Source organism: Salvia miltiorrhiza, chromosome 7 (assembly GCF_028751815.1).
Source record: "Salvia miltiorrhiza cultivar Shanhuang (shh) chromosome 7, IMPLAD_Smil_shh, whole genome shotgun sequence".
Taxonomy (NCBI): Eukaryota; Viridiplantae; Streptophyta; class Magnoliopsida; order Lamiales; family Lamiaceae; genus Salvia; species Salvia miltiorrhiza.
In genome coordinates this window covers 12,943,931-12,959,048 of record NC_080393.1, presented here as the reverse complement: position 1 = coordinate 12,959,048, position 15,118 = coordinate 12,943,931, and the positions used below count along the sequence as shown (strand labels likewise).

At 35.9% G+C, this 15,118-nt stretch overlaps 1 protein-coding gene across 1 annotated transcript; it reads right to left on the bottom strand.

Moving 5' to 3' along the window:
* Positions 1-10,988: 10,988 nt before the first annotated feature.
* On the bottom strand, positions 10,989-14,634 carry LOC130992728 (receptor-like protein kinase 7). The gene is made up of 2 exons (XM_057917459.1): positions 11,758-14,634; positions 10,989-11,677 (listed from the first exon to the last, which is right to left on the bottom strand). The coding sequence occupies exons 1-2, from the start codon at positions 14,306-14,308 to the stop codon at positions 11,316-11,318; spliced, it is 2,913 nt and encodes a 970-aa protein (XP_057773442.1). The 5' UTR covers positions 14,309-14,634; the 3' UTR covers positions 10,989-11,315.
* Positions 14,635-15,118: the final 484 nt, after the last annotated feature.

Here is a 15,118-nt window from a genome sequence, read left to right as displayed (position 1 = left end):
TTGATGGTCTCGCATATTTACCGTGAGGGTAATCAACCGGCAGATATTATGGCCAATGATGATCGGCAGGAAGGCTAGTGGCCTTTTGCGATTGAGGAGATTCGAATTGCGGTTGCAAGGGATATGTCGACGCATAGTCATATCCGTATGGTTATATAAGCAGGTTCGTTGGTTCCCTTGGGCTTTGGTTGGGTTGTTTTCTTTTGTTGTTGGTCTCCTGTTTTCTTTCTTGGTTCTTCTTCTACCGGTTTTCTTGAGCCGAGCTTCTTAGGGGTGATGGTTAGGCCGGAACTCCTGAAGTTGTCTCTTCCCACTCCTGAACCGGATGTGAGTCTTTCACGAGTACTCTTTTTCCTTCTAAGGTCTCTTCTTCTTAGAAGGTTTTAATGAGGCTCGGTTTTTTGTTTGCTCTCTTTTGCGCTTTCTTGGATGTTTTGTACTCTTTTTCTTTTCCTTTAATACAAGCCTTATTCTCATTCTTATTTATGTATTTACGTATATGGATATAGATTGAAGATTTAGTGGGAACTGCAGAGGTGAATCAATCAATCAACTACCAAAACCTATTCTAAATATTCATAACTCAGAGAAAGTAAGTAACATGTGTGATGAAGTTTAAAAGAATCCTTAAGAACAACTGGAGAAGAAAACACTTTTTATTAATATTTGAGCATCTTTGTTAGTGTGCGAGTCAATCAAGCGTTCAGCCACAAGCGAAATCAATTTCTCCCGAGAAATCTCGAATGCATTTCACAAATGATAATTACGCTTTGACTTTATTAGTATGTAGTTTAGGGAGTAATGTGTTGAGTCTGAGGCTGGGTGGTTGATTAACATCGATAACAAAGACGCTGAAATATTAATAAAAAATGTTTTATTCTTAAAGATTCTTCTAAACTCATTACACATGTTACTTACTTTTTCTTGAGTTATGAATATTTAGGATAGGTGTTGGTAGTTGATTCACCACTATCCAATTCCAAATTCCAAGAGTAGTTGACAAGAAGAAAATGACAAAAATTAAATTTATAAATGGGAACTCAAGTCTATTGTCCAATTCCAAACGTAATTGACAAGAAAAAATGACAAAAGTTAAATTTATAAATTATAGGTATTGTGTATATTAATTAAATATAAAAATAAATAATACTCGTCCCAAAAGGAAAAATATTTTAATAATGTAAGTTGAGCGTGTTGTGAGAGGAGAAATATGCACACATTATTTATAGTGTTGTGTGTAAGGAAAACAAACCACAATTAATTAATTAGTATTTATTGTAACTAAAAAAATACAAATTTTAAAATAAAATTCATTAAAAATTACTCCTATTCATTTTATTAGTCATTTTAGCCTTTTCAATTATTTACATTTCACAAGTCATTTTGGCTTTCCAAATCAAATTTTTTCCTATATATTTAACTCTTTCATTAATTATTCAATGTAAATTGATTATCATTGATTATCATTAAATAAGGTGATTTTGGATAAGTTTTTTATTTATTAATATTTTTGTCAAAATTAGGAAGACTAAGGTCACGTTCATCTTAAATTATCATAGTATGCAATATTATAAAGTTTAAATTTATTTAAGGCCACTATCTTAGGATGGTTTGCAAAAATAGGTCAATATTTTTCGAAATTGCAAAAATAGGTTAGTTATTTTAATTTTTGATTTTCTTGGGGCATATATTTGGGCACAATTCGGCATTTATAGGCCACATTTTTGGGTCAAAATATGGCCAAAAGAGCCTGATTGGGTTCAAATGTGGCTCACGGATGCCAAAATTTAAAATAACTGGCCTATTTTTGCAAACCGGCCTAATACCTTAAATAATTTTAAACTCCAATAGTATACAAGTGGCCATTATATCATGTTGTACTTCTTTATCCCATCCCAATAACACACTAATCCAGCTAAGTAATAACCCACATTATATTTTTTTTCCTTTAATAACGTAATTAGTTGGAGGGGCTATACCTTAAATGAGATTTATTGAAAAGATGCGATGAATCCAACACATTTATATCGTTGGTGCCCGACAAACCAAAATAATCATAACATGTGTGCGTGTGTTGGTCTAGTAATAGTAGGTTAATGCCTAATTAAGACATGAGGTATTGGGTTCGAGTCCTCCGTCGCGCGGTTTTTAAATTTATTTATTTATTATTTATGTAATTTATCAAAAAATAATAATAATTGTGTCATATTCAAATATCATAATCCGCTACTGCTTTGAGAATAATCATTGAACTTCCACTACGACCTGCAAATTGTCCGGCCCATGCAGTCAGACAATTTAACTAACAAATTCACATCTCTATTATCTAAGTCAAATACTCATTCTTTCTCTTTTTTTCTACACAAAATGGCTACTCGTGGTACTAGCTATAGTAACGCCGAAGATATCCTATTGTCTCAAGTTTATATGCAAATTTCACATGACACAGTGATTGGGGTATATCAATCATCAGAAAATTTCTAAGATCTGGTACACAATGACTACAAACAAAGAAAAAAGCAAAATTAAAAGGATCATACGATAAAATCGTTGCAAGCTCATGTTCAAAGTATCTTGAAAGCAATAAAGAAATTTCACAGTTGCATAAGTGCAATTGAAAGTAGACATCAAAGTGGTGCCTCGAATAATGATATAGTGAGTATTAAACATGTTCAAGTGATTTTATTGCAATAATTACGATTTCTACATGAAATTAATTTATTAATAACTACTTGCAAATGCAACAAGTAGGAGAGTTTCTCAAAGAAGATCGAAACTACAAGTCGGTTGGAAATTTAACCATGTATGACACATTCTTAAAGATTTTGAAAAATTTTCAAGATGGTACTCAGAGTTCTAGACAACATCCACGAGAAAATCATTCTTCTAAACCTAAAACTCAAACTCCTAATTCGCTAAACTCATCAGAATAGCGTTGGTGGTAGTTCTTCATCATCAAGACCCATCGGAATCAAGAAAGCCAAAAATGAAGAAAAGGTAGTCCAAAGATATTGCCAAAATGCAAAAATAGAATGAGCAACTTGCAGAGGATATGAAGACAATAAATGTATGGCTGGAACATCATTTGACCATTCAAACTAAAAGTCATGCACTTAAGGAAATGAAGGAAGAAAATAAAATTATATACATAGACTTGAGCTCCATATAAGATTCACACGTTAGTGCATTTACTGAAGCAAAAAAAAAGGCACATTTTACAAAAAAGAGTTCAACAACAAGGTGAACCATGCAAATTCTTTGAAGCTTGAGCATATACTTCATATTTCAATAATATTGGAAGATTTAGTTTCGATTTACCATATTATTATATTAGAACTATTAGATTGGTTTTGTATTTCTCGTATAGTTTATTTATTTGCATCTGCTTGATTTTCGAATTATGTTGTCTAATTTGAATTGTGTTATCTTTATGTCATGTGGTATTTATATTGTTAGTATTGTTTTAAAATGTTCGTGTATTATACTTTTTAATATGTCAAGTAATTAAAAGTTCATCTATTTGATAATTTCAAATTATAAATCTAAGTAAAAAAAAATTAAAAACATGAATTAATAAAATAAAATCAACTTTCGATAATCATTACTGTATGAGTTCATAAAAAAATAAAAAAAATAAAAATAAAAATAAAAAAACAACTTTCGATAATCATTACTATATGAGTTCATTTCCATTTCCATTTACAAAATCAATAATTGAGCCCAATTATAGGGAGCCTGAACTGAAAGTCCAAAACATAAATTAAAAATTTCAAATATAAATGAGAGCCCTAATTTTTGTCTTATTCAAGCAAGTCTCTACCAATTTTCAACCAATGCAACCACTGCTTTTGTTCTTCTTCTTCTTCTCTGTTTTATCTTCAACATTTTTTTCCCCGAAAATCCTACGTCTTCTCAATATCCACCAAGAATAGGGGTTTTGTAACATTCAATAAAGTGTTTTAGTGTGATGAATAGTGCAAACTTAAATTTAGTGTGGCCTTATTTAAAATGTGGCCCCAAATCTATTTTGAATTTGAATTTGTAGATTGGAGCTCAGTTGGTACTGCAAATTGAAGATGGTCTAAGCTGATTAGGAGGCGTTTGGTTTGAGTGATAAGAAATAATTGATAAAATAATTCACCTTAATCAAATATTTGGTTTACATAATTGAGTCTGTGATTGATAACTCGACCCGCATCGAATCACTAAAATGAGTGATTGTTTATCACTCCAAAGTTGGGTGGATTATTTAATCACCTCTCCAATCCTATCAATCTTATCTATCACATCCACCAAATCAAACGTCTCCTTAAGGCTGGACCCAATTTTATGCAAAACCCAACTTAGCCCAAGCCCGACCTGCTCCAGTCATGGGCCTGGACTGATTCGGGCCTCGTGTCGAGCGGGCTCTTTGACCTGGCCTATATGTGGTATGTGGATGAGTTCTGGTATAAACCAAAATATTTGTATTGTAATATCTGTGAACCAATTTAATCTATAAATCTTGACTAAATGAATAATCAAAATGATTATTATTATTATTATTATTATTATTATTATTATTATTATTATTATTATTATTATTATTATTATTATTATTATTATTATGTATACAAAGTTTGGAAAAATTAGATATGCTACTTTGAATAAATTAGCAGCAGAAACATTAAAAAATAATAGTAAGAGTTACAAATTAAAATAAGAAGTTCCACGTAACTAATACAATCAAAATAAACATTCTCTAAACTTCAAATATAAATGCAATGCTAAATAAAAGTTGAAATATACGACGACGCTACTGCCCAAGAGTCCTCCATGCGCAAAGAACAGATAAAATATGGGGTGGGCTTACACAAACTCGGTCGATACGCAAAACAATTCATATTTGTGCAACACATGACGAATCACGTAAATATCGATATAATTTTAACATATTGCACAGTGGACTTATATAGGCTATTATTAATTTTAATTTTTTCGTGGAGTTTATGTTTGTTATGATCAATTAATATGTTTCTTGTTTAAATATTATTTTTTAATTTCGATTAGTCTTTAATTTTTAACATTTTTTTGCAATAAAATATAAAAATATTTAAAGGGACAGATTCAATTTTTTTTTACTATAGGGGCACAAAATAACTATGAATATAAAATACGTTAAAAAATTACTACATAATAATTCAAGTCTAGTGGAGATAAAGGATTTAAAAGTTTACTTATTTATTACTTTAATTAAATATATACACAAATATATAAAAAATACATAACACTTAATAAAAAATATTAAAAAGTGTGGGGGCACGTGTCCCTAGAGTGGGGTATGTGCATCTGTCTCTGCAGGTACCTGCTGAAATAGAAATTTTATTGAAAAAAAAAATTCAAATCCCTTGAAAGCACAAGCGCAGACCAAGGGCCGATACCCAATGAGTATCCTTTTTTCACTGGGTAATTTCACGCCCTGCCCCGTCCCGATTTGAATGGCAATTGAGTCGAATTCATGGATGAATTTTTGGGGCGGGGATGGGGGGTGGAAAATTAATACTTGACCCTGCCTTGTTAGTGTTTACTTTCATGCTGTAAAATATATATTTTCACTTTTTTTTCATTTTTTTCACATATTTTATATTGTGAATTTTTTTTCTCAAGCAAGATGTATAAATAATTTGGGCAGTTATTCTCCTTTATTTTCAGTCAAATTCATGATAATAATAGTATGATGTATTGATGAGATAATATATTCTCATATTTTTCTTCCTAGCGAATATTAGATAAATATTAGATAAAAGATAATGTAACAAAATTTTCTCATATTTTTTTATCTCTCCATTTTTTATGATTTACAAAGTTAGTTAAAGGAAAATGACAATATATTAACCACTATTAGCAAAGCAGAAGATTACGATCTATACAAATTGATTAGTTTTCTGTTACTCCTGTCATTGTATGGTCACAAGGATGGTCGGCACTAAAAATTTAAAGATTACATGTCATGTTTTTTAATTACAGATAATCATACTATCTAATTTAATTTAAGTATAATTATTAATTAAAGAAGAATTGATATAACACACGCTATTTATGAACAGAGATCGTGAGCGTCGCTGCTGACGCATAGTCCATACTCCATACTAACATTTCTCTATTTTCTTTCTTATTTTTACTAGCGTCTAACCCGTCGAAATTCGACGGAAATTATTTTATATCATCATTTATAATTATTTTATGTTATTTTTATTACTATAGCATATGAAATAGTTTATATATAAATTATTTCTTTAATTAATTTAATATGATCAAATTAAATTAGTAGTACAATATTTGAAATAATATTAATTTTAATCACTTTCGCCAATTAAATATAGTTTGTGATAATAGAAATACATTTTTATATAAATATTCATTTGATGAAGTTTATAAAAAGTTGATGTGAGATTGAATATTTTAGAAGAAGAGTGGATTTTGAAAATAGCCACTTTTATATAGTCAAAATAAATTTTACCCACTAATATAAAAATTTTAAAAAATACCCACATTTACCATTTTACCCTTACATATAAAATTTTTACAAATACCCACTGTTCACTGGTTGTGAATTCAACTCGAATTCACAACTGAATTCAAGTATTGGTTGTGAATAACAAGTGTTGGTTGTGAATTCGCGTGAATTCACAACCCACACTATTTCAAGTTGTGAATTCACAACCGATAAAACTTGAATTCACAACCAATACTTTTTCAAGTTGTGAATTCACAACCAATAAAACTTGAATTCACAATCAACACTATTTCAATTGTGAATTCACAACCAACGTAGATAATTCAGTTGTGAATTCATAAACTTGGTTGTAAATTCAATAACATTTGTACAAAATTGCGCGATTTTCATCAATTTCTTTGTTACTTATATTTTTTTCGATTAAATTCGAATTGAATTCAACTTTTCCTCAAATTTCTCTTCTAAATGGCATATTTTCTTAAAGTAATTGAATAAGAACAATCCCCAAAATCTAGAATCCCTAAATCATTCTCATTCTCATCCCAATGATTCCAAGATGGAGAAATAATTTGAGATCCTCGTAGACGATGACAGAGATCTCAAATATGAATTCTTCAGATCGTGCTGCTCGTACCTCACCGCCGCCAGCTCCCTCAAATCCACTGTGTTCATGTTGAATTTGGTGTGGGAAAGAGAGAACATGGAGAGAGTGAAAGGGCTTCGATCTGATGTTTACGGAGAGATCTGCCCACGCAGCTCCGATCTGTCTGCCAGATAGAGAAAGGGAGAGATCTTCGCCAGCGGTGGTGCTGCTGCAACCACTAAGCCGCCGAAATCGCCAACTCTGTTGCGGACGATGAAGGCTGCGACAGACGGGCGAAGAGAGAGAGAGATAAAAAGCGCAGGTTGGGGAAGAAGGAGAGAGAGAGAGACCGAGAGAGTGTAGAGAGAGATTAGAGAGAAAGAGAGAGAAGAGAGAGAAAGAGAGTGAGGAGAGAGCGTGTAGAGAGAGAGAAATGAGAGAATGAGAGGAGGCTAGGGTTTGCCCATTTATATAGAAGGGTAATTTAGTCATTTAACACAAAAAGTGGGTATTTTTTTATGTTTTTATTTGAGTGGGTAAAATTTATTTTTACTATATAAAAGTGGGTACTCTTATATATTAACACAAAAAATATGTATATTTGAAGTATGGTATGATGTACGATTGATGTGTCGCATCTGCTATTAATCGTATATCGATAATATTTACTCTCTCTGTCCCTCAAGCATTTTCCTTTTTATTCTTTTTTTTTTTCTATTTTGGTTCGTCTCCAAAACATCTTCCTAACCTATTTTTGGAAACAATTTTACTAATTATTATTTTTATAATTTCACTTTTTGTGGGACTCGTTCTCCACTTTTACTAACTATCACTCTTACAATTTTACTTTTTGTGGAGCCCATTCTCCACTTATCAAATACATAACTAACTTTTATTAAAACTTGTGTCATCCTCTCTTAGGAAGATGTTTGGGGGACAGAGGGAGTATTAAGTGTGTTCAAATTCTTTAAATTTTACGGATAAGAAATAATTTAATTAAGCATATGTCATCTGAGTATCATCTCATATGGACCTAATAAGAACAGATAATCATATGAAGCTATAAAGACCGCATATGACATTTGAACGTCAAAATTTTGAAAACCATATTCTTTGGAGTTTGAAATACCACATCTGAATTTTGAGCATCATCTTGTATGGAGTTTGAAGATTATAACTTACTTGTGAGTATCATTTTGTCTAGAGTTTGTGAAACTATAATTAAGTTATGAGAATAATCTCGTTTGGAGCTTGACATGCCATCTTTGACTTTTGAGCACCCTCTCATGTGGAACTTGAAAAATCACAACTTAGTTTTGAGCATCATCTTGTCTGAAACTTAAAATGCCATAACTAAGTTTTGAGCATTATCTTGTCTGAAGTTTCAAAGACCATAACTGACTTGTGAGCATCATCTCGTCTAGAGTTTGAAAGATCATAATTGAGTCTTGGTAATCTCGCCTCTTACTTATGAGCATCATCTCTAAAACTTGAAAGACGAAAAATTGAGTTACGAGCATCATCTCGTCTCAAACTTTATACAATATCGTCAAATTTTGAACTGTCGCGCAACACATTTATTCGATTTAGACGAGTTTTGTGTGTAATCAAAACTTGTGTAACAATGTTATTTATCCGAACCCAACACCCAATTTTCATAGTATAAACTACCCAAATCAATACTCGACCTGAGTATCTTAGTGTAAATCGTATAAGTATGTAAGAATCTAATAGTCTTAAATGTCTATTATTTCTCTATATGCCTTTTATTTATAGGGCTATAAGTATTACTATATGCTTTTAATTAAAATAGGGTGTTGCCTCCTATTTCAGAAAACAATGATACCGTCTTATGATGTGAGAATCGTTGTAAAGGTTGTGATCATTATCTCACACCCCAATAGAGGAGGTTATGTATGAACTTGAGTTTTATATATAAAAAAAATCATAAGAAATTTTGAGTTTTATATATAAAAAAATCATAAGAAATTTTAACTTCATCAGTATATACTTCATAAGTTCTTTTTAGGATATGACCCCATCATCTACTCATATACTTTACTCTAACAAATACTCTTATTTATATATAAAAAAAAAATCAATTCTACCTCACATTTAATTTAACCTTAATTACACATTTTACGTATGGTGGGGCCTTTCATGCATCTATCTAAAATACATACACTAACTTATGACCAATAAAGGAAGTATACATTTTAAGTGTAGTGATCATTTGTCAAAGGGTCCAAGTCTAATGATTTTGCTTGTCAAGCCCCCTCCCTTCCATCCATCATATTTCTTCTGTCCCAATTCAATATGTCATGTTTACTTATTTGAACGTTCCAATTCAATAAGTCACTTTCTAAAATAGAAAGTCAATACATAACAAATAACCTTATATAACTCATTATTTACATTATATGACATCGTGGCACACACACAATTACCTATCTTCTCATTTAAAAAGAATATTTTCATTTCTCTCTCTTAGTTTGGACAAATATATCCTAAAAAAAGTTACTTTCTCCTTCATATTTTATTATGAAACAATAGGGCCAAATGACCCTATTCAACATACAACATCAAATTTTGTCCACCATTTGAAAAAACATAAATTTTGGCCATTTTTTGTATGTCATGACTATTCTACCCTTCTTTCTCTCTTCTCTCTTTCTCATCTCCCTCCTTCTCTCTCTCCAGCGGCTGCTCGGTAGCGGCGCCGAGCTTAGAGAATTCGTTGGAGCTCTCGCGGCTTGGGCAGAATTCGTCGGAGTAGAGGATGAGGCGGCGGCGGCGGATCTGATCTGATGAGGCGGCGGCGGTGGATCTGATCTGATCGTTGCGCCGCCTCCTCCATCGGCAGATCTGATGAGATCATCTCCTTCGATTTCAGCCATCGACAGATCTGATCTGATCTGTATTTGTACTGCACGTTAGTGCCATAAGTGCACACTTTCCCCTAGGGTTTAGATATTCCATTTAGGGTTTAGATTATCCATTTGGGGTTTAGATGTTCCATTTAGGGTTTAGATTATTCATTTAAGGTTTAGATGTTCCATTTAGGGTTTAAATGATGTTGTTGTTTCTGTATTTGTGCTGCACGTATGACACTTATAGCACTATTAGTGCCATAGGTGCCCAAATAACCATTTTACTTAGTTTTATTTTGAATTTATGTTGGCACTTATGGCACTATTAAGTGCCATAAGTGTCAAAATGACTATTTTACTTTGGTTTTATTTTGAATTTTCGTTGGTACTTTTGGCACTCAAAATAAAACCAAAGTAAAATCTTGGCACTTATGGCACTAATAGTGCCATAAGTGCCTAACCCGACCCGGCACGCGACCCGCGTACCTTATCCTACCCGATCCGCCTCATTAAGGGTAAAAACGTCCAAATCAATAAAAATTGCCAAATTTTGTGTTTTTTCAATGTGTGGCCATAAATTGTGTTTTATGCCTCATTTTGGCTACTTCAAAATTTTACTCTTTTATTATAAACTATTCGTTTCTTAACATCCGTACCCAAGCCTTGTGGCCTATGGAATTGAGACGAAAGACGAAGGAAGTACCATTTATTGCTTTTGTGAATCTGACACTGAGAATCTTGTATTATCATTATGTGAGTGTGTTGGTCTATAGCATGATAGGGTGATTAATGTTTAAGACTAAAGGTTTCATATTTGATTTTACTGTCACACTATCTTTAAAATTATTTATTCATTCATGAAAACAAAAGAAACATATTATTAAAAGAAATCATAATTAATCTTTTAGTAAGAAAGTATTTAACACAAAAAATGACCATATTTTTTTTTAATCTTTTTTTATTCTAATAGATACTTTTAATCTTTACAATATTAAAATGGACATTTTGATCAATTAACTCTATAACGTAGGGATTACAATGATCAAGGAAAATGGGTATTTTATTTTTTGCCTGATAATATGTAACATAGAGCATTGGTCTAAAATATTTTCGTAGAACAAGTTGAGTTTCTACCTTATGAAGCGATACCGCATTCACGAGTACGTTCATCACTAAAGACTTGCAGTGGCAGTTGCATTTTGGCATTCTATACATGAACCAGTTGACTATTAATTTGGCGACATAATCTTACAAAGCTAACTTTCTAATTTCTTACAATGTTACAACTAATTGACGACAAAATTGGATACGAGGAGTAGACAGATGAAAATAGGTAAGTGATTAGAATATTTGGCAGCTTCAACTCTTATTTCTTTCCCTCAAAATCTTTAGTGACGACAATACTAAGTAATTGAGATGGGTGAGCTTCCTCCAGCATTTGCACCACACTCCTCATCGTAGGCCTCAACGTGGGCAGCCTAGCCGTGCACACAATCGCCACTTTCAAAACTTTGATCACATTTTCTTTGTACATTTGAGGAATGCCAGAATCCACCAGACTTAGCACACTCTCCTTAGTCTTGAGCTTCCCACACACCCAATCCACAATGTCCTTGTTCTCCCCGAATTCCGGCTCTATCGGCCTCTTCCCCGTCACCAGCTCCATCAGCACCACTCCAAAGCTGTACACGTCGCTCTTCTCGTTCACCTTGTTGGTGTACGCGTATTCTGCGGTCACAGAAGGAATGAGATTAACCACCATTACCATATATGTCATGTAAGCATGAAATTAAGAAAAACAGTTGTACCAGGGGCCATGTAACCATGGGTTCCTGCAAGCATCTGAGTCGACTCCCTGGGGGAATCCGGCTGCAGAATCCTGGCGAGGCCGAAATCGGCGATGCGGGGCTTGAGATGCTCGTCGAGGAGAATGTTGCTAGACTTGACGTCGCGGTGGATGATGGGCTTATCGCAGCCGTGGTGGAGATACTCCAAGCCCTTGGCGGCGCCCAGCGCGATCTCGTAGCGCGTCTCCCAATCAAGAAGCAGCTTCTTGCAATTATGCAGCCTGTCCCATAAGCTCCCATTAGGCATATACTCGTAAACCAGCAAGCTCGAGTCCTCACTGCTTATGCTGCAATACAGCTTCACCACGTTCACGTGCCTGATCGAGCTCAGCGTCTCCACCTCCGCCTCGAATTCCCGGCACTTGGAGCTGCGAGGCCGTGCCAGGATCGGAGTGCCGCTGCCCAGCTTTTTACCGCCGTACTCGTCCGAGTGCCAAATGTGTTTGACGGCCAATTCTTTGCCATTTCCGGCCATCACTCGATACACTTGCCCCGAACCTCCTTTCCCTATCAAATTGTCTTGCTTGATTGCGTCGATGATCTCATCCTCTTTGAAAGTGAGGACATGGAACGACCTTAAATCCCATGAATGATCCCTCAACGACCGTTCCCCGGCGCCGCCGGCCTTCTTCTTTAAGTAGCAGAAGCCAGCCAGCGACGCGAGCAACCCCACGGAGGCCACCATGAGGCAGAGCAGGACCAGCCGGAGCTGCCCCGACATCCCGGTTTGTGGCGAGCACCGATGGAATCCGCTGAGCGTCTCGCTGCAGAGGGCCGGATTGCCTCCGAAGCTGCCGTTGTTGGCTTCGGTGAGGAGCGACGCCGGAATGGGGCCGGATAATTTGTTGTGTGAGAGATCGAGGAGATTGAGCCTTAGAGATGACAGAGCTGCTGGAATTGGGCCGGAGAGTTCGTTCCTTGATAGGTTCAAGAAATTGAGAGTGGGCAGAGAGCCTAACGATGGCGGGATTTCGCCGGAGAGTGCGTTTCCTGCCATGTTAATCTCGTTGATCGAACGGCAAGAGCTTAAAGAATCCGGTATCGAACCGGACAACTTGTTCCCTTCCAAATGCAGAGTTGTGAGCTGCTTCAGCTCCCCGATTTCGGCCGGAATCACGCCGGAGAAGACGTTGTTATGCAAGTCGATCGACACCAGCGACGAAGCCTTGGAAATGCCAGCAGGCACTTGGCCGGAAAACCTGTTGTCCGCAACAAAGAGCTGCGCTAGTGACTTGGCATTGCTGATGTCGGACGTGATCGGACCTTCGAAGTCGTTCTCGGCGAGGTCGAGTATTTCCATCTCCGGCAGCCCCCATATACCGCCGGGGACTCGCCCCAACAGCCGGTTCTTGCTAACCCGGAACCGGATCAAGGTCGTGCAGCTCGCGTAGGTCGCCGGAATCTCGCCGGTCAAATTGTTCTGCAGCATCAGCAGCTTCGTCATCTTACCTCCCTTGCACATGTCCGGCGGAATCGGGCCGGTGAGGAAATTCTCCGACACGTCGATGAAATAGAACTCGGCCCACGAGCCGAGCTTCTCCGGCAACGGGCCAGTGAGCCTGTTCATGTACAGCGATAAATTCACAAGATTCCTGAACTCCCCGAGCTCCGCCGGAATTTCGCCGGAAAACTGATTCTCGAAAAGCTGCAAGCTCTTGAGCTTATTCAAGAACCCCACTTCGGAGAGATTTCCGGTGAGATAATTCGTGGAAGCATCAAAGAATTCAAGATTGGTCAAATTCCGCAACCCCACCGGTAATTCGCCCGTCAAGTTGTTCAGGTAAAGCTCGAGCTGCCACAGATTCTTGAGCTTGGTTATCCCCGCCGGGATCTCTCCGGTGAGAAAATTCTGCGAAATTTCCAAATCGACCAGCTCCACAAGACTCCCAATCTCCTCCGGTATCTCCCCTTGGATGCTGCAGTTGGACAAGTAGAGCCAGCTCAGCCGCGTGAGATTCAAAATCGCCGCCGGGAACGGCGTCCGGTCGAACGGATTGTCGCCGACGCTCAGAACTTGAAGACCACTCATGTTTCTCAGAGAATCCCAAGGAAAAGCTCCGGAAAATCTGCTGCAATTAGCGTAGAGGTAAACCAATCCATGGATTGAAGATATATCCGGAAACGAGCCGGAGAAAAGGTTGTTCCCGATGTCTAAGTATTTAAGCGAGGAGCATTTATTCAAATCCTCTGTAACGCGGCCGCCTAGTTGGTTGAACCCCAGCGACAGTTTCTCCAGCTGGGTGAGGCTGCAGATGGCGGTTAAAGGAATCACGCCGCTAAGATTCTGATTGGAGAGTTCGATTTCTTTGACGAATCCTTTGGAATCGCAGCTGATTCCTGCGAAGTTGCATACGTTTGAATTGGATTCCCAGGAATCGAATACTCTAGTGTTGGAATCTTGGAAGGCGTCTTTTACAGATAGGAGGGTTTGGAGATCGTCCGCGACGGCGAGGGAAATGAGGCAGACGGTGGAGAGGAGGCGGAGAGTAGCGGCGCCCGCCGGTGATTTCATATTTGTTTTTGTGTTTGGGTAGTTAGGAAGTCGAGCGTGCAAGGAAGAATCGAGGGGGTGTCATGTTTAACAGACTTGCTGCTTTCTCAATGTTGAAGTAGACAATGATTGTTTCTTTTTTTTATTTTAATATTCTCCGTGAGTCTATTGATTTATTTTGCTTTTGGCTCCGTGCTTTGAATATGGTGGTTGTAAGCTGGGGTATTTTATTTTTTAATTTTGTATTTGTGGCGATTTTAATTATTAGTCAATTGAGGGATAATGTAGATGTAGGTGAAGCTGGAGGATATTGGAGTTATTTAATATTGGGATTTTTAGTTTGTATCTATTTAGTAGTCTGCGGGATGTGGTAAAACTTTTATATTGTGACAAGGAAATTAAAATAACTTAGTTAGCAGGAATTCTATATTGTGCTATAAATTTGTATGTGTATGCTGTTTTCCCCTACAGGTTGTAGAATATCAAATCTAACCTTTTTTGTCCTAGGGAAAAAAGAGCATGCAGGTTCATCCTAGTTCAGGGGTGGATTATGTTGAGTTCGAGATTTCATGTTAAGCGTCGTAATTATTATTATACATAATTCACAATCATAGCATATAAAATAATTTTTATATAATTATTTTTTAATTAATTTTATTTTATCAAAATTAAATTAATGTTACAATTCAAATTATAATAATTTCAACAATTTTCATCAGTTATATGTTAATTTTTTGTTGAGAACGAGAATAGATTGTCTTTTTATATAAATTTTCATATGATAAAATTTCATTAAAAAATTGATGTAGGGTTGGAGATTTTAGAAAAATA

Coding starts and splice junctions, on each gene's coding strand:
- LOC130992728 (XM_057917459.1), bottom strand. CDS start 14,308: ATGAAATCACCGGCGGGCGCCGCTACTCTCCGCCTCCTCTCCACCGTC. Junction 11,678..11,757: donor CCATGGTTACATGGCCCCTG/GTACAACTGTTT, acceptor CTGTGACCGCAG/AATACGCGTACACCAACAAG.